Source organism: Elaeis guineensis, chromosome 6 (assembly GCF_000442705.2).
Source record: "Elaeis guineensis isolate ETL-2024a chromosome 6, EG11, whole genome shotgun sequence".
NCBI lineage: Eukaryota > Viridiplantae > Streptophyta > Magnoliopsida > Arecales > Arecaceae > Elaeis > Elaeis guineensis.
This window is the reverse complement of record NC_025998.2, coordinates 57911630-57937530: the sequence shown is the minus strand read 5'-3', so window position 1 is coordinate 57937530 and position 25901 is coordinate 57911630. Positions and strand designations below refer to the sequence as shown.

Sequence of the window (25901 nt, the reverse complement as noted above, 5' to 3'; positions counted from 1 at the left end):
CGGAGGGAGCAGGGCTTCCTTAGAGTTCTTTTGTCTTTCTGTTTCATCATGTAGTTATTTCCTTTTTATCGTTTTGCCCTTCCTTCCTTGGCCATCCTGGCCTTGTAGTGTGTATATCGAAAATGGAAAAAAAAGTGTTTTGTGTTACCTCGTCAACGCGTCGCACTGATATTGTTGTCTGCTGAACCTTTCTTGTCGTTTGACTTGTTTGATGTAGACGTCGTCGGGGGGCGGGGCTCTTTTTTTTTTCTTCATCCGATCTTGTTAGGCGGCCGGGTTTCGCCACCATTAACCCCCGCTGCAGAAGTCGTGGATGGAGCCCGGCTCCCGTAGGAGTCCGGGCGAAGTCTTCCTTGTAGGTGGAACCCGGCTCCCGTAGGAGTCCGGGTAGAGTCTTCCTTGTAGGCGGAACCCGGCTCCCGTAGGAGTCCGGGTGGAGTCTTCCTTGTAGGCGGAACCCGGCTCCCGTAGGAGTCCGGGTGGAGTCTTCCTTGTAGGCGGAACCCGACTCCCGTAGGAGTCCGGGTGGAGTCTTCCTTGTAGGCGGAACTCGGCTCCCATAGGAGTCCGGGCGGAGTCTTCCTTGTAGGCGAAACCCGGCTCCCGTAGGAGCCCAGGTGGAGTCTTCCTTGTAGGTGGAACCCGGCTCCCGTAGGAGTCCGGGCCTTCCATTTTGCTCGAGTCGGTGTGAGGTTCTCCTCTCGTTACCAGCCTGGTTGCGGGGGCGCGTTAGGGCGCTGCAAGGCCTCTCCCCCCATCCGGTCTAAAAGAACCGGGCCTTCGACTTTGCTCATGTCAGGACGAGGTTCTCCTCCTGTTCCTGATATGGCTGCGGGGGCACATTAGGGCGTTGTAAGGCCTCTCCCCCCATCCGGTCTAAAACAACCGGGCCTTTGACTTTGCTCAAGTTAGGGCGAGGTTTTCCTCCTGTCCCTAACAGGGCTGTGGGGGCACATTAGGGCGTTGTAAGGCCTCTCCCCCCATCCGATCTAAAAGAACCGGATCTTTGACTTTGCTCAAGTTAGGGCGAGGTTCTCCTCCTGTCCCTAACAGGGCTGTGGGGGCACATTAGGACGTTGTAAGGCCTCTCCCCCCATCCGGTCTAAAAGAACCGGGCCTTTGACTTTGCTCATGTCAGGACGAGGTTCTCCTCCTGTTCCTGACATGGTTGTGGTTTTTTGGAGGGGTCGTATCCAGTCGTAACAAATCCATGCCAGGTGGGAAGAGCACGTTAGGTAGAAAGAAAATTAGATTCAAGGCGAAATCGTAAGTGATACATTTACAGTTTTCCCGCTCCTCCTTGAGGCCCTCCGGTGATGGAGTCGATGGTCCCGATGGGAGGTCGGTCCCCGGGTTGCTCCTCCCTTTTCTGCGGTTCAAGCTGTGGGAGGGCTCTTGGCCGTTTTCCTCTACCCTCAGGCCTGCGGTGGATGAATCTGTCGAGTCGACCTCGCCGAATGAGCTCCTCGATCTCGTCCTGGAGCTGGATGCATTCTTCGGTGTCGTGGCCGTGGTCGCGGTGGTAGAGGCAGAACTTGTTGGGGTTGCGCTTCCCGGGATGTGTGCGCATCCTCTCCGGTCTAGGGAGCTGTTCCCTGACCTCCATCAATACCTGGGCCTTCGAGGCGTTGAGGGGGGCGTAGTTGCGGAATCTCCCTGGTGGGGAGCCCCGCCGAACCCCACGGTCCGGGCTTCTCTGCCTGCGTGCCCGGGGTGGAGTATGGGCGCGCTTATGTCCAGGAGGGGATCGGGAACGCGACCGGACTTCCTTTGGCCTTTTCTCAACTGCGGGCTTACTCGAATCTCCCGCTTGACGCTCCCTTGTTGTCTCTTCGTCCTTCATTTTGAAGGCTTCTTCCGCTCGGGCGTATCCTTCAGCCCGAGCCAGTAAATCGACAAATTCCTGGGGTACTTCTTCTCCAGGGAGTACAAAAGATCATTCTTCTGAAGGCCACCTTTCAGGGCGGCCATGGCAACTGACTGGTCCAAGTTCCGGACCTCCAACGCCGCGATGTTAAAGCGGTTGACGTAGGCCCGTATGGACTCTCCTTCCCTCTGCTTGATGTTGATGAGGGACTCCGAACCCTTCCAGGGATGCTGACTGCTGACAAAATGGGCCACAAATTGGTGGCTCATTTGATCGAAAGAAAAGATGGTACCCGGCTTCAAAGCCGAGTACCAGTTCCTCACTGCTCCCTTCAAAGTAGATGGGAAAGCCCGGCATAAGATGGCGTCAGGAGCGCCGTGAAGCAGCATCATCGTCCGGAAGGCCTCCAGATGATCGACCGGGTCTGAAGTCCCGTCGTAGCTTTCGAACTGGGGAAGCTTGAAGTTTGGCGAGATCGGTTCCTGCATGATCATTTGAGAGAAGGGAGGGTCAGTGCAAATATCCTCACCATAAGCGGGAGGCGCGTGGCGGAGTTCTTCAATCCGCCGGTTCATCTCCTGGAGTCTCCGGTCCAGGAAATCCTCTCGACTTCGAGTCTCGAGGGTCCTTTGGTAGAACGGGGGCAGGGATCTTCCAGGGGTGGAGTCGTGATCCGATTGAGGGCTTTCTACCCTCGAATTTGTTTTCTCGGGAAGGACGGGGCGACTGGCCTAGGTGGCCCGCCCCGCTGCCGGGTTCTGGCAGTCTGGAGATGCCCCTTCCGGATGCGCCGATGCCTGCGGTTGCTGCTGCTGCATTGCTTGTACGGCTTCGACGAGGCCTTTGACCTGCTGTGCCAGCAAGTCAAATTGCTCCACGCCGACCGCCGCCGCCGGAGGGGGAGGAGGAGGAGGCTGAGAAACTGGAGGGGAGGCTGGAGCCTGAGATCTGGCCGCGGAGGCCGTGGACCGCCGGGTGGACGCCTTGCGCGGAGGCATCGAGTGTCGATCTCGTGGGGGAAGATTAGGAGTGGGTGACGGAGAGACGGTCGGAGACGGCTCCGTTGAACACTCCTTTAAGAACAAGGGTGCTACGAAGACATAGCCCTTCCTCTAGCGCCAATCCTGTTGGTGCAAAAATCTGCTTGCGTCGAAGAAGCTGGAGTCGGGGAAGCCGCGGTCGCCGCCGGGACCTGCAAAGAAAGTCTAAACCGAAGGTGGGGTTGCTCCGGCAAGACCCTCCGACGCTCAAGTTAGTTCTTTGCCTCAATAAGAATGGAGTGCTCGAACGGAGAATTTAGCAGAGTTTTGAGATAAGAAATGAGCTTAGAGAATAACGTATCTGGGTCCCCCTTTTATAGGCGGGAGAGGTAACGAATTGATGGCGACGTTTGTAACCGCCAGGTAGTGGGCCGCCCTTAGTCAGGAGGAATCTACTGCGAAGAGTAATGGAGCGGAGCCGTGGCCATCACTGGGGCGTGCCACGTGGAATCTGCTGCGGGAAGTGGGATGCAGATGCTGCGGCGTCTTGCCAGTGGATGGGAGAATCATGCGATATCTGCTGCAGGAGGTGGAGCAGGATCACGGCCATTTATCGTGGCCTATCAGGCAGTAATGGAGCCGCATGGGCGCGGGATCCGCCGCAGAGAGTGGAGCAGTGTTGCGACCGTTACTGCGGCCTGTCAGGGAGTGATGGAGCTGCACGGAGTCCGCCGCAGGAAGTGGAGCAGGATCGTGGCCGTGATTGTGGCCTGGGAGTGCAGATCTGCTGGCTGAAGCTCGGCAGCGATTGGAGTTCGGCCCTCGTAAGGATCCGGGCGGAGTTCTCCTTGCGATTGGGGTCGTGGGTGGAGCCCGGCTCCCGTGGGGGTCCGGACGGAGTCCGGACATAATCTGTCTGTGGCCGTCGAAGTTGAAGACGGAGTCCGGCTCTCGTAGGAGCCCGGACGAAGTCCCCCCGTGATTAAAGTCGAAGGAGAGGTCCGGCTCCCGTAGGAGTCCGCTTGCAGTTGACGTTGTTGGCAGAGTCCGGCTCCTGTAGGAGTCCGGACGGAGGCTACTGGCAGCTGTCGGAGCTGAGGACGAAGCTCGACTCCCGTAGGAGTCTGGGCGGAGTCTTCCTGCAATTAAAGCCAAAGGCGTAGTCCGGCTCCCGTAGGAGTCCGGACGAGACTTACCAGCGATCGATGCTGAGGATGGAGCCCGGCTCCCGTAGGAGTCCGAGCGGAGCTGTCCTGTAGTCGATGTCGGCGGCGGAGCCCGGCTCCCGTAGGAGTCCGGGCGGAGCTGTCCTGCAGTTGATGTCGGCGGCGGAGCCCGGCTCCCGTAGGAGTCCGGGCGGAGCCTGTTCGTAACTGTTGGAGTTGTCGGTGACGGAGCCCGACTCCCGTAGGAGTCCGGGCGGAGCTGTCATGTAGTCGATGTCGGCGGCGGAGCCCGGCTCCCGTAGGAGTCCGGGCGGAGCTGTCCTGCAGTTGATGTCGGCGGCGGAGCCCGGCTCCCGTAGGAGTCCGGGCGGAGCCTGCTCGTAGCTGTTGGAGTTGTCGGTGATGGAGCCCGGCTCCCGTAGGAGTCCGGGCGGAGCTGTTATGTAGTCGATGTCGGCGGCGGAGCCCGGCTCCCGTAGGAGTCCGGGCAGAGCTGTCCTGCAGTCGATGTCGGCGGCAGAGCCCAGCTCCCGTAGGAGTCCGGGCGGAGCTGTCCTGTAGTCGATGTCGGCGGCGGAGCCCGGCTCCCGTAGGAGTCCGGGCGGAGCTGTCCTGCAGTTGATGTCGGCGGCGGAGCCCGACTCCCGTAGGAGTCCGGGCGGAGCCTGCTCGTAGCTGTTGGAGTTGTAGGTGACGGAGCCCGGCTCCCGTAGGAGTCCGGGCGGAGCTGTCATGTAGTCGATGTCGGCGGCGGAGCCCGGCTCCCGTAGGAGTCCGGGCGGAGCTGTCCTGCAGTCGATGTCGGCGGCGGAGCCCGGCTCCCGTAGGAGTCCGGGCGGAGCTGTCCTGCAGTTGATGTCGGCGGCGGAGCCCGGCTCCCGTAGGAGTCCGGGCGGAGTCTGCTCGTAGCTGTTGGAGTTGTCGGTGACGGAGCCCGGCTCCCGTAGGAGTCCGGACGGAGCTGTCATGTAGTCGATGTCGGCGGCGGAGCCCGGCTCCCGTAGGAGTCCGGGCGGAGCTGTCCTGCAGTTGATGTCGGCGGCGGAGCCCGGCTCCCGTAGGAGTCCGGGCGGAGCTGTCCTGTTCGTAGTCGGTTCCGCTGAGAATTTCGGCTGTGGGTATTTTATACCCAACACCTGCAATCCCCTTTTTCCTCCTATTTATGGTGGGCAAGCAAGAGTCATGTGTGCTGTGGGTGCTGGCCATTTTCGAAAGGTGCACACGAATCGCACTAGTGAAGATCATGCTCTATGTTTGCGATGTGGAGCCAGTTAGTAGTTGTCATTCTAGGGCATGATCACATCTTGATTGTTGGGATTTCTTCACGTGGCTCATTAGGATTTCTTCATTTGGCTCTATGTGATTGTGGGAAGGATTGCCCATCTAAAATAGCTAACTTGACGAATTGGGATGACCGGATAAGTTGGAACCATGCTCTTTGGATTACATCAGGTTGGTCATAGCCAACCTTTACACACTTCGGTCAAAATCGAGGATCAAGTCAGCCGAGGCCGAAGTGAAGGCCCATACCGGACATGTATGGATTTGAAATTATAATTATATTTTAGATACATTTTAACATTTTAGTGAATATGTAAGGATTTGATACTAAAATTGTGTGATATATATAATTTATATGTAGCAATGTTTATTACTATTATGAATGTGAATTGATCTTAATTTTTAAAGCAGGTAATACACATACACAACTCATAAGATTATTTATTTTTCAAAAAAATTATTAGCGGTGACATCTTATTATTATTTAAAATATATTTAATTATTACAAATTTTTTAGTCACACTAATTGTCACTGATATTGTATTTTTTTAGTAATGATATTATTGATCTCCAATATTATTTTATTTTAGTGACAAAATATTATTAGTGGTATATTAACACTGGCAATGACTTTGTTGCCATTATAGAAAAATCTAACGACACTTACCTCATTAATAATGATAGCATTGATGATAATTTTTTGTTGTCACAATATCTACGTCACTATTGAGTTGACTAATAGTGATGAAATTTGAAAGTCGTCACAATACATTAATGGCTTGAGTGTTAATGACAATAAGTAACAACACCAAATACCGTCATTAAAACTATTAATGGTAGTGTTTTGTATTTTCAGTGATAACTTTTGTTGCCACAAAAAATTCAATTTCTTATACTACTATTGCGGCCAAGGACTCATGGCTCGACATATAAGATATTGTCTATTCTAGCTCATGGACCTCATGATTTTACTCTTCAAAAAGCACCTTATGTGGAAAAGATCATCACTTCCTATACAAGTTAGAGTTTCTCTTGATTCACAACCAATATGAGACTAATAATATCCTTCTTTCTATACCACAATAACTGTCTTTGAAAATTAGTTGTTGACCAGAAAAATAGCCAGCATAGAAGTGTAGAGATGAATAAGAATTATTTTGCATTAATCATTAATATTTTTTACTATCTTGTTCAAATAATAAAAAGACTCAGAATTTTCAACGTTATGCTGAAATATTTGGCGGTAAACATAAATCAAAGGCATCCCGTTGAAAAGTTCCTTGAACATTACAATATGAATTGCTAATTCTGGTTATCAGCCTCAATGCGTCCCCATGCGCTCATCCTGTATGCAGCGATCATACAGCTTTCTATAATACCAATTACTACTCCATTCTAGCATAAGAAATTCCATTTATATCTCAATCTTCTTTTCTTTTCTTTTCTTTTCTTTTTTTTTTTTTGCTATGTCCTGCTCATGCATTAAGCGATGTTAATGCAAAGTCATGGATTTATGCTGATATGTGATGGGTCATATTTACAGGTCATCAAGATTCATTCTCCTATGAGAGCCAGCGAGGAAAAGAGAATGGTCATGCTGCTGCTGTGCATTTAAAGAGAAATCAACTTGGGATGCGCATAGCTTGGGACCATTGGGTAGCTGCAAGGTATGGGGTACATTTAGACGCGGAGAGCCAAAGTGACTGGATTTGCTTGATAAGAAAGGAAATCTAAACTCTTAACTCGACGCAGATTTCCCATTATTTTGGACATCCCTTGGAATCACGATATGAGACGAGATGCTGAAAAGAGTGCGAAGCTTACGCTTCTAAACACGAATAAAGAATAGCAAAGTCGAAGCATCCGGAGAGTGAGGTGAAAAGAACTGTTAAAGCATCAAGTCGTTCTATGACATGATCTCTTTCTTTTTGTAAAGTTATCAACACTGCATTAAGCTTAGCGTATCACCATGAGCAAAAATTCTCACACTTTTGGTGCGTTAATATCTGCCAGTTGGCTTGTAGGAAATCTGTTTGAACAAACATAATTAGTGCTGCACTTTTTCGTCCCTTTTATCCTACTGCATAAATCGGGAGAGATGGCCAGCGCACAGCTTGTTCATTTTTCTGGCACACGGTAAGTTCAGTAGCTGTCAACTATTCAAAATATCATATAACAGGCCTTAAAATTTATTCATCTCCAGATTATAAGATTGAAGAAAGGAGAAAAAAAAAAAAATCCTCTTCAGAGCCGTCTCGTCTTACACTCCTGAGCCTTGGAATGGATGACGGGGGAAGTTCCAATTTTGTCAAAGGCGGGCAAACACGGAGGTGGAAGACGAAGCTTGGAAGAAAACCAGACTGCCTTGTATGCTGCGTTCCCGTATTTCTTTTTTGCACTAAATTTTTTTTAATAAGAAAGAGATATCTCCCTCTAGAGTTCTCCTATCCGTTGGCAACTGCCAAATGGCAAGTATTCAAATCTTAATTTATTAGTGACCCCAACACAAGCAGAAATCAGCACGTCAACCACTTTATCATACTGCAAACTAAAAGCCAGCCTTCCATTGTATTTTATCAACACTTAAGATAAACATAAGAATACTGGACCCTTAATTATCAGGCAGAAAATCTCCCAATGATTTGCATAATTTTTCACCAATAATAATGGAAAACATTTGATCCAAACTTCTCATTATTTGTCCCAAAGAGAACAATATTTAGATGCATACGTCAATAGATGCTCTATCAACAGATTTGACAAAGTTTATGAGCAAAGAGGCATCTACTGATGTTGAAATATAAGTTCCTGTCCCCTGCTCAAACCCATATGCAAGAATCTACACGTGTTCCCACAGAAGTCCATTACCCTGACACACACAATGCAGATCTGACTTTTCCTTGCAGCATCCCAGATTCACAGCAGAATGTGACCTGAAGCAATGCCACCATGCTTCTCAAAGTTAGGGTATTCTAACAGTAAAGTATCTTTTTCTTCGTATGTCCAACAAGAGGGAAAAAGAGAGAGAGATAAACTGATGATGACAATGCTGAAGATAAGATTTGTGCATTCACGAACAAGAGGAGACACACAGAACCAGAATGGATTCACCAACCAAACCAAACTATTTGTCCTTAAAAAAGGAGACGAGTCTCAAACGATATCTGAAATATGTTGCAAGACCAGATCTTGCATTCCTATCACTCTTGAGGTCCAGAGACGTAAAATAATTATCCCAATTCAACATGCCTGGGCAAAAATCTTACTCAAGGCTTTTTTCATCAAAAAAAAAAAAAATTTCTAGAATAAAGTTTGAGATGACCAAATTAATAAGATAGAAGAGTGCTCCAAGCACTTGGCAATTCAGAATAGTTGTATGAGCACTCTATGCAACCAAGTGGGACAACCAATGGAATCAATACCAATATATCCAAATTAAACAGAAAGATTATATTTATTTCACTCATACTGCAACAAAAGCATGATCTACTTTCATCATTATATCCCAACAAAAAGCAGAAAAGTAAATTAATTAGTCCTTCAGTTCAGGAACAAGTATTCAACAATTTGACATTTGACCTAGCAAATATGTGTTGAGAGAGAGAGAGAGAGAGAGAGAGAGAAGATAGGGGGAAAAAGAAAGCAAGTAGAGCCAGGAAAATGATATCCAACCATCAAATTGGCTATAGAAATCGGTACCAGCTTGCTATACATGCTCTAGTGAAAGCTCAAAGTAATCCATAATATTGATTTAAATAATTGATAAAACAAACTGAATGTACTTGCAGATTTTATAAACCTAGCACCCAAAACATCTGCTGGAGCCAATTCACAGTAAGGGATAAAACTCCACAATTTTTTGGGCCATGCTTGCTTTTCTGATCATTCTGTGGCTATTTAATCCATCAATCTTCCTCAAGTTGGTCAAGAAAAGACTGGTAACAAATGTTTCAACATCAACTTAAAGGCTCCAAGCATAAAACAAATAGAACGCTGATTGAGAGAAAAAATATTAGAAGTTATGGCATATCTGATCAACTTAAAATCTGATTATTATTTAAAGGTAATTTGTGATGCTGCTCACACCTTGCATCTAGAACACTCAACAACATGCACTTAATAATATAAAAAATCATATCAGGAATTCTGCTTCCCAATTCTATTATTATAACCATTAGGCAGCTAACGGATATATTGTTGAGTTATTATTTTTCAAATTCAAATCTTTATATTCTAAAGAATTAAGTCTAAAACAGCATTCATTGATTGAACATTGAATTGATAATTTTATTAATCTTATTATCCATTGTTTTCTGTGCTATCACCTCATAATGTTGGTGGAGACTCAAGGTTCAAAGTGTAAGTATTAGTAACTTACCAAAACAGTACCACACTAACAATGGTAACTTATCCATGCTTTCTTTTCTGACCATTCTGGTGGCTATTTAATCAATCCAATTTTCCTTGAGTTGGTCAAGAAAAGACTGGCAAAAAATGTTTCAACATCAAGTTAAAATTTCATCTCAATTTAAAGGCTCCAAGTATAAAGCACACATAATGATGATTGAGAGAAAAAAAATTATTATAAGTTATGGAATATTTGATCAACTTAAAATCTGATTATTATTTAGAGGTAATTTGTGACACCACTAACTCTTTGCATCTAGAACACTCCTTGACATGCAACAACATGCACTTAATAATATAAAAATAATATCAGGAATACTGCTTCACAATTCAATTATCATAACCATCAGACAGCTAATGGATATATTGTTGAGTTGTTATTTTTCAGATTCAAATCTTTAAATTCTAAACAAATTGATTAAATTGAACTGATCTAATAATGTGATTTCGTTGCTCTTATTATCCATTGTCTCCTGTGTTATCGCCTAAGAATGTTGGTGGAGACCCAAGATTTGAAGTGCAAGTATTGGTAACTTACCAATACAGTACCATACTGACACATGGTATTGTTGCTACTGTCAGCAGAGCAGAGCAAATATTTCATACCATGTGTTGGTAGCATGAATAGAGGACTCAGCTAGTATCAGTCTCCACTGAATATCTCGGATCAGATTGGTGACTGTCCTAGGATATGCATTCATGCAAGTATCAGTGTTATGTATTCAGAGCAACTTGCAATTTTTGTTTCTGCTGTTCTTTGTAAACCTAGAAATACATTGATACATATAAACCACAGTTAGCATGATGGACAGTCACCAAGAAGGGAGAAGAAACATTGTTATAACTGAAGCACAAAAATGAAAGCCTGCACACACTGAATACCCTCAATCATCATTGATAAATTACATCTATCTACATAATATGAAAATGCAGGCAATGTTATACTTTATAGAATGAGTCTAAATGTAAAGCTAAAGCCAACAATATGATATCCTTAGCCAATCATATCCTTAGCTTGGCCTAGATCAAGTACAAGCCATCAAACTAAGCAAGTGAAGTTGCAACATAGAAGCAGATGACCGGTCCATCTGTCTGATAACAGTAATGGGAAAATTAGTCAATCAACATTATTCTCTTGACAAGGCTGTTGAACAAAAAGGTCCTAAATGTATATCTGGATATGGATAATACATGGCACTTTAAGATTCCAAAGTTCTCTCATATACAAAAAATGCCCGAAAAGGTGAGAAAAGTCTGAACAAATACCAACCAATAAAAATGCTCTATGGTCCCCATGGCTCTGGTACCACCACAGCTATTATCCAACTTATCCACCATGAGCATGGAGAATCAACCCCAACTAGTTTGGTATTAAGGCTTATTTCAGTTGAGCAGAACCACCATGAAAGTGGAATCTAAGCTACCCATGTCTTATAATTCTTTGTCAAGAAAAGATCAATCCTGAAAACTGGGACCAGTACCACCATTATCCCCATCCCTTCGCCAACTTCACCGAAGTCAAGGAGAACCCTACCCTTCTTATAAGCATTAAACCATATCGAACATGACCTCTCAAGCTAATATTATATCATGTGAACACCAATCCTAATCCGGAAAGGTATTTCTCCAAGAAAGGCCAACTCATTTCTTCAAAAATTATTCCAATATAATCCCTCAGCACTTCCTCATTTCCCAACAAATGCTATTTACAGGAATTACATTTTTTGGACTTATTTGCATCTGATCATTCTGGAGATTTTAAACTATGCCACCACAAATAAAGGTCAGTCAAGACAGCTTCAATTGAAGTGGTTATAACCCCGAGATAACATAATCTGATCTTGAAATCAATGAATCTTCAAGGTAGTACAAAGTACTAAACCAGCAAGCCCTCAACATTACACCCAAAAGGTTCAACGTTGATAGTCTTGCCTTAATCTATGCAAATTTCTGTCAAAGAACAAATCACTAACCCTGGTGCCATCAAATGCTCAAAGCAAACAATGAAATTAATGTAAACAAATTCAATTTGTCATCTTTGTAAAACAAGATGAAACATCCACATAACAAAGCAGAGTAGTATGCACCCATCAACCTTTTTTTCCCGCTGATGGGTGCAGATGTCTAACATCTTCACCATGAAGGCAAGAAATATTTGGGTCTTGATGTCTCATTGCTTAAAGCGCTTTCTGAACCAAGGAAACCCATTTGATAGGAGCCCTAACCTAATGCCTCCTTGGTATTGCTTTTATATTCTGTTTTTTTCAAGAAACCCAAGAAGAAAAGTGAATTAAAACGAACATGTAGGGATGAAACCCTTTTGTTTTTTGACTCCGTAAAATCTTTGGATCTTCTGGTAGCAAAAATTTATTGCTTTCAAAAAAAGAATGAAAATAAAAGAAAGGATACTAGAAGTTTTGGCAAATGTTATCTTCAACATCAATCTTCATGTGTTATTTCACAAATCTGTAGGAGGGGGAACACAAGAACAACAACCATACCAAAAAGGCCCGATATTATCTACAAAAAAGATATAATCCCATTGATTCTATCATTTTAAACTCTTTTGAAACTACAACCTCTTAAAAACATACCATATGTCATGCTAATTCATATTAACATAAACTCTCAAGGTTTACTCTGCAAATAACCAACCCTTTGTGTACTAGATTTAGCAATTCTACGATCATAGACAGCAACAAAATTAATAATATGCCAATATTCATGAAAGCGCGTACAATCAAGGAAATGAGGCGAGTCCTCCTTTTCAAGGTCCCAACCAGCACATTGATCAAAAATCCAATATCCAGCTTAGCCAGTTAATTAGCCTAAGATTCCAAAATTCTTCTTCTTGGAAAAGGGCAACCAACATTGCACCAGGGCTACTAAATCTAGTATGTGAGTCATATTTCATTTTCCTTTAATGAGGGTAATGGATAAGAGAGAAACAGTCACAAAGATACACCTGAAAACATGATAGGTTGGATAGGTGGGGCATGTGTTCTGAAGAGGGAAGGGGGAAGGGGTGAGGGTGGCGGATAAATAGAAGCTACTTGCAAAAGAATCAGTAAGACAGCCCATGCACTAAGAGGACAACCTCAAATCTCGACAGGAAAAGAAAAAACAGAATGTTCAGCAAAATAAGCAGAAAAGAGATATATACACAGGAAATTTGTGTTCCACCTTAAACCAATCCCTGTCACATATCTAATCTATCAGGCAGTATTCACAGCAATTGAAATGTTCAAATCCTAATATTGCATTGTTCCTCCATATAATCTTCCATTTCTGTAATATCTCAATATTCCTATGACTGCATCAAGCAGTTAAATCTGCTGGATCACCAAGATCTCTCTCTCTCTCTCTCTCTCTCTCTCGAGTCACTCCCATTAAACCAATCCTCAATCACCTCACAAGACACCTCTTGAGTCATTCAATATTAATCGAGAAATAAAACAAGTCATCATTAAGCAAGACCATATAAAAATGATATACTTAAATAACTTGAGATCTCTTCCTGTACTTGGCAAATAAACAATTATTTCCCAGAACCCTCAGAAGCAGTGCATCAGATGCTATACTTCATCAAGGCTTTCTACCCAAGCTCAAGTTTTTTCTCATGTTTATCCTCAAATAAAGGCCTTGCATTGGACAAAAACTTAGGAGCGCATTGTTGTGGAGGCCTCCAAATTTCCGACCTCGACCACTGCCTGAGGAGCAACCTCAGCATCATACCAACGAGACTAACTGATGATCACAACATAACTCTTGTCAATCGGCTTATTCAGGGAAAGACTTGGTCTAGTTGGACTCCATGCGATCCAGGCCAATTCCTCCACCTGCGCATACATGGGCCAATATTTTCACCCTAAAGTGCATAACGGTCACCCATTATATGGGTGCGAAAGATTCAGTCCCATTACCAAATACCGTGAGTTAACCCCAGGAATTCAGGTAATGGGCAACAATCTCTCCTCTATATACAGAGGAGAGAAGGGGACCCTTAGGTAAGCTCTCATTCACAATAACCACTCCACATTCTTCACTCTCTCCCTCTTCTAACTGTTTCCAAGGCTCCAACTAACTTAACCATGGGAAGATCCCCCATCAGAAACTCTCTGGCTAGTGGACTTTCTTTTGATTTCATATCACCTTCGAAGGATAGCGCCACTCTCCAGTTCGGTTTTGGCCGACCATCTCCAGCTCAGCCAGAAACCAACCTCAACCCAGGGCTTTGTGGCAACAGGCATAAATCACCAAAAGAAACAACTATAGATTGTATATATAACATAATAAATCCATCAAAGCAAGCACATAATAATTGCAAGTGAAATGGAATGGACCTCATTCATTTATTAAATGTAAAAATGTATTGAATAGGCAAGATTCTTATATTGCACTAGAACTCTCAAAATAAATATTGCACCAAACACTAAATGAAAAATGCCTAAGCAGGTGAATCATAACTTGCATTTTCTTAGCAATAAATTTCACACTAGAAAGTAGCTAAAATCCAAGATCCCGGAGTTAATAATTATATGTTGCATGTAATCAAAATATTTAGCAACTTAAAATAGGGTTGTGATATTTAAAATTTGGCATACCTCCAAGAATACATGTTGACAGCAAATGAAGGTCTCAAGAAAATGTAGATTAGTTTGGACCTGAATTTGCAGCACAAGAAGCTGATATGTTGGTATTATTTGGAAGACTGTTAATATGACTCCCTATAGCCCTCCCATCACTTGTCTCTGTAACTGAATGAGTTTGAGTGCTATTTGAGGCAGAGGTTCCAGATGCTCCAACATTTTCTCTTGTTTCAAGGCGCTCTATCATGCGTGACACAGTGGCAATTCCAGCATTAACCTCTCGCCTGACTTCAGAACCAAGATCTGCTATAGAATTGCTTCGGGAGAACAGCCTCTCTTTCCATCCTCTCGTACTCTTAGTTATTGACTCTTTGTATCTAATATGAAACAAATACAACAGTGTATTTTTTACAATCATTACACCAAACTTTTGAGCACAAACAAAAATTCAAGCTACCTCATCGAGACCGCACTGAGGCGAGATTTTAAGGTCTCTGAAAATGAATGGAAGTCAGATGGTCCTGCTCTATCCTGGCTGACTGGAGTAGACTGACCAGCAAAATTCCTGTTATAAAGTGAGCATCTGACATTGTTTTAATATCCAGAAGAATAGAAGAGTATACAAAACACAATATGTAGCCTCAATAGGTCTCAAGAAGTACCGGGGACTGTTAGCAGCAGCAACACTATTTCCAGACGGCAAGTTAGCAACTTGATCAGCTTGACCTGTGCTTACCTCATCCTGGTGTATAGGTTCCCCTTCTGTAGCAGCAAATGGAACTGATGGAATAGCAGCAGTGATAGCTGGGGCTGGTTCATTTTCCCCTATATGAGCAGAAGATCCAGATACAGAGCCAATAGAAGGTGCACTTGAAGGCCTTGAGAAAACCAGAAATTGTGATCGCCCCTGAGATGATGACCTACCCCGCGGACTCTCTCTTCTAGCAATGTGGTGTGCTCTACCCATTGCAGCAGCAGCAGCTAAGTGTTGGATAATATGCTCTTCAAGTTCAGCATCATCCGCACTGACTGGCAACTATACAAGAAGTTGGAGGGGAAAACAAAAATAAATTGATAGCACTTAACTCATGGCGACAAGAGTATGAAATGAAACAGAATAATCAATGGAACACGCACATGCTGCAATTCAAAATCTCCAAGCATCGGGTGATGGAATATGGTAGCATGACGTGATCGATTAACTCTGATGCTCCTCTCTTGTTCCACAGCCTCAAGTAGTTCCTGGCTGTTATTATTGGCAGCAAAAATGGTATCAAGAAAAGTGTTTAATTAAGACGATAAACTATGTTATGAGAGAATCACAAACATGTTAAATGAACCTTGTAGGATCCTTCAAGCTAATGGGCTGCCAACACATGGGGCATTGCGAGCTTCTTTGGCACCTAGACCCACAAATCAATTAGCATGGCATGCAATAATAAGGAAAATCAACGAAATGAACTGAATGTATAGATTGGCTACTGAAGGCTGACAAAGCTGGACCACTCTATATAAAAAAAAAAAAAAAAAAAACATAATAAGGCAGACATAGTGTCATCAACCATTCATTACAAGTTTATAGGACCAGGTAACCTCCAAACCTTGCAAGGCCTATTAGCAGGCAAGTATTAAGAAAAAGAAAAGAAAAATGAAGAAGGATGGATATGAACCCCTTTTTTATCAAAGTCAAAACCATTACCAGTGGAAGTTACTTTCTAATGAATGCTATATCAAGAACAAAAAGCATAACACATTTCAATTCTTAAGATAACAACATGGAGCATGTAATGGCTAATCATCTCCAACCATGGATCATTATATTATTAAGGTGGAAGTGCTTTAGCATAAAAAAGAATGACACTATGGAATCTAATTACTTAATCAAGTTAAAAGAGCAAAAGAAACTTTAAAGAATATCCTTTCCTTGATTTGTAAAAAAACTGTACATAGAATACCACATAGAGAAAATTTCACTAATCCAAGCAATAGTTAGGGGGAACGGCATAAATGTCAAGACATGAAGAAAATGATCAACTAAAATATCAACATATTATGCATCAAGATCTAAATGATTACCACTCAACAGGAACAGGTAATTTTTACAAGAGTGATACATTTCTAAAAAACATAAAAATTGTAAGAAATGTCTTCCTTGATACAAAAGAAAGAGCTCCCCCTAACAATTTGTTCCCTATATTTATATGTTAATGCATACTTCTGAATGTTGAAAAGAGAAGAGAAGAAGGAGGAGAACAAATTTACAACATGCATTGACCAGCGGAGAAAGTGAAAGAATAAATCCAAGAGCATTCTCTTTTTGATTGGTAAAAACCTTGTGCAACATTGCATATACCAATTAAAAAAAAATAAAAATCAATAACACATATCATGGTTAGAAGGGAAATCCAAAAACAATGATGACATGAAGGCCATAATAAAATCACCCAAAACAGGAAGACATCAACCCAAACATAATTCTCAACCAGGCAATTTTAAATTATCAACAATCCAACAGGAACAAAAGCCACATTTGCCCCCGATACAAAAGTATCAAACAACAACTAATCACAATAAGGAAAACCATACCATTCAAGAATGCACTGAAGATGGAACTCATGCTTGCAACCAGTCACCTGAACAATCCACAAGGAACAAATGCTAAGAACAGTCTAAGCAACCCTAAATGGAAATCAAGACACCAAGTCATCAATATGAGATGGGATAGTTAAGGATCATCAAAATGCACACCGTTGAAGGATCGCTGTCGCAGAAGGCCTCAAGACATATGCTGCAAGCATCATCGCAGGCATCTTGGATGCCCCCTTCAACGAACGCGGCTGCAGATGACAGATGGCCCTCCATCTTTGATGTGTCCTCCATCCTCAAACCCAACCCCCCCACCCCTGAGAAAGAAAATTGGACAGATACCTCCATGGAAAAAAAAAACAAAACAAAACAAAACAAATAACTCGCACAAAGGCTGTAATTTATATGCCAATAGATGTTTCATCTTCCTGGCGACCCAGTAACTTTATCGATAAAACCAATGGTCCAACACCAAACCAAACCAAAACCAATAACAGTGCCGCCTTTATTAAAAATTATACATGATTTTCCATAAAGATTTCGTCTTTATTAAAAGAAACCCGATATTTCGAAGATGCATGCCAATCCAATCTAAAATACAAAAAAAAAAAAAAACGAAGAGATGGAAAAGCGAGGAATCCATCTCCGACCAATAATTATTATAATTTGGAAGAAGATGAGAAATAATTTCTTCCAGATGAGACAATAGAACCCAGAAAAGATCAGAAAGGGCAGGAACTACAAATCGAAGAATACCTACCGCGAATTTCCCTGGATTAGGGTTGTGGAATCGACGAATCGGCCCCGCTAGCTAAGGTGGACCTCAAAATCCATAGGAAGGACGATGGCGTTCCAGGGATGCGACATCGAGGGCGAGAGGAGATAGAAAAGAGGAGAAGGGAAAGGAAGGCAGCCGCGTCTAGCTCTCTCTTCTTTTCCTCCAATGTCGGATGCGGAAAGCAAATAAAACAAAAAGGAACGTCTTTAAAGCACTCTGTATGGATATGGTTATCGTTAGATAAAGTTTAGATTGTTCCCCGAACCGATTTTAAAACCCCAGTTATCCATGATTGGTTAAATTATTCTGCTAATAATTCGCTGTTAAGGAACTTGTTATAAAAATTAAACAAGAAATTTTAAGTATTTTAGGTCTCTGGTTGACCAATTCTCCAAGTTATTGAAAAATTATAGTGCGAATTCACCCCAATCGGTCCTTCTCATATTCTTGCTAGACACATTCCGATTTTTGCCAGCTCGAGCTTAGGATTTTGGCGGGCCTCAATTTTCCAAGCTCGATAAAATTGGATGGAGATCAGACTTGCTATTTTTCAATATAGCCTAGTCCAAAGTAATCTGAAACAACTATATATATACTTACATATAAATAATATTATATATTTAAAATTTCAAAATAAAATTTAAAAAAAGAAGGGAGAGAAACCTAATAAGCGTCTCCTCCAGCACCACATCTCCCCCCTTAAACACTACTACTACTTCCCTCTCTTTATACTCTCTCTCTCACAGACACACACAGTTTCTTCATCCATTTCCTTTCATTCCCTCTCTTTTTTCTCTTTTCATCCTCTCTCCTCCTCTCTCTCCTAACATTGCAACATGATGGTGGCATGATAGTATTTCTCCCAATTTCACCCTCTATGGCTCCTCTCTCCAATTTACTCTCTAGCACCGTGAGAAAATAGCAACAATGCTGGTCCCTTTAATTCTCCTTTTTCCCTTATCATCCATCTCTTTCTCATCTAAGCTACAACTAAACTACCACATGTAATCTCTATCTCCCCATCTTTTTTTACCTATACAATCATTGTCATTTTTGCTGTAATAAAAAGTCTAGGTCATAAAAATTTGGCCAATCCCAATCAAATTTGGGCTTGCCAATTTATTACTGAGCCAAGCTTGAGCTAAGAAAAATAAACTCAAGATCAAGTTGGGAAAGATAAGCTTGAGGCTAGATCGGATCAAGGCTTGGGCTTATAAATTTAATGTTGAGTTGTGGCCTAGCTTGAACCTAGTCAACCCCAATGGATGCAGAAGTTTAATATGGATAATGAATAAATTTTCTATTTAAGTTGGTATTTCCTTCTTTCCTCTCAGCATACATATAAGGGTTGGCCGTATCCATTCCTAAATCCAAGATATATATGCTAATCTAAATCTAAAACCAAATCTAAATCCAATTAAAATTCTATAACCTTACCAAACAGTAGACCCAAACAACGTGTCGGATAATCAGGTATTTTAACAAATATTTTGCTACACTACTTAATTATTTTTTAAATTACTTGATGCGTTAAAAATGTTATTTCACCAACGGTGAAACATGAAAAGGAATAATATAGAAAATACAAAATTATACATAAAAGTGGGAATTGGTTCAATTATTAATTTTGTTTGCTAAGCATCTAAACAATCAAAAAATCATGGGAAAAAAGTCTACGCCAACTAAGCTTAATGCAAGCATTAATTTGTAACCAATTATAATAAAAATATTAAATTTTTACCAACCATTATAAACAACAACCACTACAATGAAAATTCAGTGGGAGAAGATGGGCTATGGTTTTGACTATACTTGATTTTTTTTCGTGATTATATGTATATACCTACTATGCATCTATATATGAATGTATGTATCCGTCAGGTTTTGAGGTTTTAGATATGGATCCACCTAAATCTAAAACCAATCAGTAAGACTTGAGATCTAAATTCAAAACCCAGTCTTTCTTAGTCAAATTGAAAAGAATAGAGGATCAATAGTAAGTTCTACTCCCTTGGACCTTCAAGGACATTCACTACTAGAATGTTGCCCACCCAGAGAGCAGCAAATATGCAACTAAATTAAGAGAAATCTGAGAAAACATTGGCTCAAAATGAAAGTGTGATGGCTCAGCCCATGTAAGAATCCCAACCCACCAAAGCCCAAAACGAAAAAAAAAAAAAAAGAAAGAAAACAGGGAGTCTTCTTCCTCCTTTCGCCGGCTCCCAATTGGAGTCAGAAACGAGCTCCCTCCGGCCTTATTTAAGGAAGAGATCCCTCCTCTCTCCTTTCCACTGAAGATCCTAAGCACAGTCGACGGCAATCGCCGGAAAACCACCGTGGAAGACCAACTTGTGCCCGTCCAATTTCTCACCGGAAAAGCCTCGCCGGCGTCGGAGGTAAGCCTCCTCCCCTTCCCCTCTTCTCCCCTTTCCTTCCCATGCCTGTGTGCATGCTCGCCAGCGACCGGAGTTGCCGAATTTTGTTGCAGAAGAACCTCTATTTTTGTCCGTTTTTCTTCGATTTTTCCGACGCCGGTGGTCACTGCCGACCATCGATTTGGTCTTCCTCTCATCGTCGGGTCGCCCCCCTCCTGCCGACGGCCACCCCACGCCGACTACGCCGTCTGTCGAAACTCCAACGAGGGGACCTCACGGTCCCCTGTTTCGGCCCAAAGGAACCCACGGGAAGAAGGAAGGAAAAGGAAAAGAAAAAGAAAAGAAGAAGAAGGAAAAGAAAAGAAAAAGAAAAGAAAAAGAAGGAAAAGAAAAGAAAAAGAAAAAAAAAAGAGAAAAAGAAGAAGAAAAATAATATAATAATAATATAATAATAATAAATAGGATTTTCTCCTCTCTCTTTCGTGAAAAAAAAGAGAGAAAAGAAGAAAGAAAAATAAAATAATTAATTAATAATGATATAAATAATAAAATATGAGAAAGAGAGTTTCTCTCTCTTCCCTCTCTTTCTTCAGTTTGAACTAGTATTTTCTCTCTCTAGAATTTGACTTTCTCTCTCTACTTTCTCTCTCTAAAATTTTTTCTCTAGATTATTTCTCTCTCCTAATATTTCTAAAATTTTGAGAAGAATGATGATGAATTTAAATGATCCTCGTGATGGATTTTTGATCTGTGATCGTCGGACGATACACCGACACCCACTTTGATCAGATCAGGTATTTTTAGATTTTATTTCTCATGATTTTATTGAATTGTCCACATGATAATCTTAACATGATTTGATCTGATCAATCGAATTTGTTGAATCATATTGTCTGAAGAATTCAAGATGAATTTTCTCTCTCTAGAATTTTCTCTCTCTAAAATTTTTTCTCTCTAAAATATTCTCTCTTGATTGATTCTCTCTCTAAAAAGATTAGTAAATGAAGAAATTTTTTTTAATAGTCCTAATCTGATTGTAATGAAGAATCCTGATCCATGGTTGTTAGACAGCGTACTGGCACCCACCTTAATCAGACCATAAATCTTTAGATTTGATCATCCATGATTTCGATCTAGCCATGATTTAATTTGATCATGTTGATTTCATCAATCGAGATATTGGATCAATCGTAATGTTGGATTGTGTCATCTGATCAATTCGAATTGTACCTCATGAATTCTCTCTCCTCTAATTGTCTCTCTCTACTTGATTTTACGAAATCAATGAAGAAATCTCGGTCCTATCACTTCGAATTCGATTTGATCTGATAGTCAAATTTTGGATCGTTCAGGTCTAATTAGATTTTGATTAGATAAAATTAGATGATCGGACCCAATCTAAATCGTTGAAATATGGTATTCATATTCTTTCTAATTATTAAAATTGATTCTGTATAGGATTGTGGATGTTTGATCATGGGATATCACGATATGATCTACGAATAGAATTTTTGGAAGAAAAATTTATAGAATTATATGGGTTTATTGGAATGCATTCGAGATAAGTAATGTTTTACTTTTTCTAGATTTATCGATAAATTAAAATATATTTTTTTGATATGATTTGTGAAACGATGCATGAATTGAATGAATGATATTTTGTTATGAAAATATCTTATTTAAAATGTTATGATGAAGCATGATTGAACATATTAATTCCATGATGTATTATATTGATTGATTTCGATACTACATGTTTATATATTTTATTATCGAAATTAGAATATGAAATATGATTTATGAAGAATTATGATATAAGAAACTGTTGGGAAATGTGTCCCAAAAAGCCAATCGTCAAGCTGTTGACAGTTGAGCAACCAAGTATTGTAATTGATTTGTTAATAAATAAAATATATTTGGCATTTTCATCATAAGCTTTCATCTTCTAATGAACTCCGTTGTTATGATGAAGTCCTTAGGACTATTTAGATTCGATAAAGAGAGGATTTATCGATTAGTCCTTAAAACAGTTCACGACCAAATGATAGGCTGTTAATAAGGACAACAGCTTCTATCAAGCATAGGTCGCTGTAGGCCATATGGGTTGGTTGTCCTCTTAACCAAGGAGTGTGGAGACACTGGTATGGCATACAGGTGAGATGTAAGGGTACATCGTCATTGAACGTGACCAACTCCAGAGTATTCTACTGTCGAGAATATCTCTGATGGGATATAGGTATAAGTGTCCCTTAGACCTGAGATCGCCTCAGTGACTTGCAAGCAACTCACTGTGCTTTGGTACCGGACTAACTGAATTTCTAATTCAGGGATGGAAGGCTTCTGGGCACAGTCAAGTACTTGCGAAGTCAGAGTGTGATCGAGATGGGATTGACCACTCCAAGAGTTGGAGAAGAATGAGTCGCTGTATTTCAATTTAGCAAAACCTTGGTCAGGGTAATCCATCAGATGGATTTGATATTTTGAAATACAATGTGGACAACCTGATCAGAGTTGACAGTTGAGCTCTGGGGTGTCCTATGATCATTTTGGTCAAGGGGATAAATTATATGAAAACTATATCCGCATGGGTTCTAAGGATGTTGTTCTACACATTCGACCTATCCGGACGTCGGGTACCATTGCTAGATGGTCACTTCGATTGGTATAGAAATTTATTTCTATGCTACCGGCTTAGATTCGGACCTATGAGGTCACACACATTAGAGTTCATGATCCGATCGGATGGTTGATCAACGATTAAGAATCATTATAGGGTTAAATAATCAATACGATTGACATTTAACCCAGTGCAAGTGTTGTAGGAGGATCGATTAGCAATTTGATTGCTAATTGGCTTAATTTAATTAAGCCAATGGGCTGAAATTAAGTTTAATTAAATATGATTTAATTAGATTTGATTTGGGCTTGATTGGATCAAGTCCAATTGGTTTATTGGATAAGCCAAGTGCAAGGAAAGACTAGTCCTAGTTCAACTAGGACTTGGGTCAATCTAATTTCTAATTTGATTAGAAAATTAAATCAGATTTAAATCTAAATTAATCTGATTAAATTAGGTTCTTAATTAGGTTAAGACCTATTTTAATTGGGTTGATCTAATTTTGATTTGATTTGGTTTGGGAAACCAAATTAAAACAAGTTATGAGACAGAATCCTAGTAGGACTAGGATTCCACCTTGCGCCACATAAGCCTTCTCCATGCCCTCTCTCTTATTCAACGCCAATCTCCACTTATTTTGTGCGACAAAAGCCCTCTCCCAGATCCCTCCCACATTCACAAAAGGTCTTCTCTCTTCTTTCTTACATGGAAGGTGATTTGGATCAAATCTAAAAGGAATAAGTTTGGATTTCGAATTCTATGAGATAGAGTTTTAGAAATCCAAAACTCTTTCAATTTTGCACCAAATTTATCCAAATTTTTTTTGGAATTTTTGCGGCTTTTAGGGTTTACATAGTACACCCTTTTCTGGTGATCTATGCATGAAAATATGGAGGAGGTGCTCAAGAGTTGGGTGTCCCTTTACTTGCCATGTTTGGATAAGCCTTGACTAGGTGTTTGACCTAGACAAGGACTCTATCATATCTCTCTATATAAGATGAGTTTCTTCATGAAATTTTAAGGAGAGATAGTGTTTTGAGAGACCTTTCTGCCATCCAAAAATTAAAGAGAAATACCTTTGGGTCGTGGAGATATAAAAGACGCAAGTTTGGGTGTCTAGAGAGAAAAACGTGAAGAAGAAGAGGGTCTTCTTCTTGGGTTTTTGTTTTCATATCTTTCCTCCCTCCATCTTGAGTTTTCTGAGAGTGTCTCAGATCTGAAACTCCTCCTTCTACTTTTCATCTTTGGAAGAGTCCAAATCAAGAAGAAGGAGGCACCTGATCAACCATCAAAGAAGGATCAGCGCAGTACTAGCATACTGTGCTGATTTCCTGAAGCAGGACTTCTGATCGAGATTCGTGGGCTCGTGTGGACGACTCCTAGAGGCCGGACACGTGTGCGGCTTGCAACATCATCCTTAAGCCCGGATCAGCGAGGTTAGAGCGTCTAACTTGCAAGGTAATAGATCTGATCTATTATTTAATACATACATTAGATGTAGCTAGTATAGAAACATGTTGATATGATCAACATGTAGTTCATACTATATTTATATATATTTTAATTTTTGATTTAATGCTATGTAATAATCATGTAATATAATCTTAGATCTAGGGATTTTTTGATCTTAGAAAATAAATTTTGATTTATTTTAGTCTTCCGCTGTATGATCTTGAAAAAGTTTCAAGATCTAACCCTGAAACCCTAGATCTGGTTACTACAATTGGTATCAGAGCCTAGGTTCTTTATTACATGATTATTTATACATGCTTAGATTATTTTTTAGATTAGATCTAATTTATAATCTGATTATTAAATCTGAAATTAAAATTTTAGATCAATCACAAACTGCAAGATTGTCCTGCTGTAAGGTTTACCCCTTACAGTGCAAAGGTTGTCCTAGTTTGTGTAGATCTATCTTTAATCATAAATTTGTTAGATATGATCTAGATTAAATTTATGATTTATTAGATTTAAAAGATGTTTAATAAAATCTATCTGAAATAAAATCTCTTTGTTAATAATTTTTATGCAAAAAAATTATTTAAAGTTGAAATTGTTTCAATTACATGAACCTGTTTAGATTAGATCTAAAGTAGTTTCATGTTTATTTCACTTGCATCTTGATTATGAATCAAACATGCAATATGATTGGTAGAATCATATTGTAAAATTATTTTACAAATATGAAAATAATTTTTTGAAAAGCCGAACCCAACCCTCAGCCCAAAACTTAATTAAGAATTAAGAAGTTGTTTGATTAGGTTCTAGGATTGTGAATTGAAGAACCTAAGACACAAATCATAACACATTGGGTTAATGGGTTAGTGGAAATTAGGTCCATTAATTGGGTTAGACCTATGGTTAGATTAAAGATGGACTTAATTAGAGAATTGACTAAATCTAATCAATTGTTGTCTTAGATTAGGTCAAGGATTCTCTAGATCAATTACAATAGTTGTAGTTGGTCAAGTCCATGTCTTTAACGAGAACCAAATGGATTTGATTCTTGGCTAAGCGGTCTAGCACGAACTGTTAGGTTGATCTAATCGAAACTAATTAAACCAGTTGGTGTCTAAGGTAAACCAGACCGGTGGTTTTTAATTGAGAGCCCGTTTACCTGGCCATTCATGATGGTGTCTAAGGCAAGTTTTGGCAGACCCTCCCACTGATCGAACTTACCTGGCCTCTTGGTGAAATTATGTTTTGATCGGATCACTTGACTATTCGAGCTGACCCATGTCAGCTAGGTAAATCAGTGTGACTGATTTAGGTGCTCCTAGACCAGCCCTTTTAATGGTCTCCCTTAAGCTGATTTGGTGAAGTCAGTGGGAGGATCATGATAAGCTGGTTCATCTGACCTCATCCTCTATATTATTTAATCCTCTAAAATTATTAGGTCCTTAAAATGATAAAGTTATGGAGATAACTGAGTCATAGCCTCCCATTAAGGTGTTTGATAATGAGTCCATGAACTCAATAATCATTGCAGACCCAAAGGCCTGGTGCTTGTTGACTAATGAAATTATCACTCATCATATGATGACTTGGAAGTGTCTCTCTAATGGTGGTTAGGTGAACCAACCAAAGTTGGGCTTAATCATTCGTTGGTTAGATACACCAAGTATGATCATGTTAATGGTTGGACCTAACCGAATCCTTACAGTGGAGGCCAAAGCCTACTGATTAGGTTTCTGGGGCAAAATTAAAATTACTAGAAATTGTTTAGAGAAACAATTGGTTATGAACCTACCC

General features: G+C 41.0%; 1 protein-coding gene across 4 annotated transcripts; it reads right to left on the bottom strand.

Annotated features, from left to right (window-relative positions):
• Positions 1-7958: 7958 nt before the first annotated feature.
• LOC105035679 (E3 ubiquitin-protein ligase RHF2A) lies at positions 7959-17830 on the bottom strand. 4 transcript variants are annotated; one of them, XM_010911322.4, is made up of 10 exons: positions 17637-17830; positions 17039-17193; positions 16877-16923; positions 15631-15693; positions 15428-15536; positions 15215-15326; positions 14953-15115; positions 14748-14855; positions 14306-14667; positions 8088-8227 (listed from the first exon to the last, which is right to left on the bottom strand). In XM_010911322.4, the coding sequence occupies exons 2-9, from the start codon at positions 17168-17170 to the stop codon at positions 14355-14357; spliced, it is 1047 nt and encodes a 348-aa protein (XP_010909624.1). In that variant the 5' UTR covers positions 17171-17193; positions 17637-17830; the 3' UTR covers positions 8088-8227; positions 14306-14354. The 4 variants fall into 4 exon arrangements, with proteins under 4 accessions (XP_010909620.1, XP_010909624.1, XP_010909622.1 ...); XM_010911318.4 differs by having other exon boundaries at positions 7959-8227; positions 14953-15326; XM_010911320.4 differs by lacking the exon at positions 8088-8227 and adding an exon at positions 9013-9229 and having other exon boundaries at positions 14953-15326.
• Between the last annotated feature and the right edge of the window lie 8071 nt (positions 17831-25901).

Bases quoted from the DNA above. Each gene is read 5' to 3' on its own strand.
- LOC105035679 (XM_010911318.4), bottom strand. From the start codon at position 17,170: ATGGAGGACACATCAAAGATGGAGGGCCATCTGTCATCTGCAGCCGCG. The intron at 15,694-16,876 runs GTATGGTTTTCC...TTGTGGGTCTAG, and splicing joins CTTCAGTGCATTCTTGAATG to GTGCCAAAGAAGCTCGCAAT. The intron at 14,668-14,747 runs GTAGCTTGAATT...GTTTCATATTAG, and splicing joins CTCAGTGCGGTCTCGATGAG to ATACAAAGAGTCAATAACTA.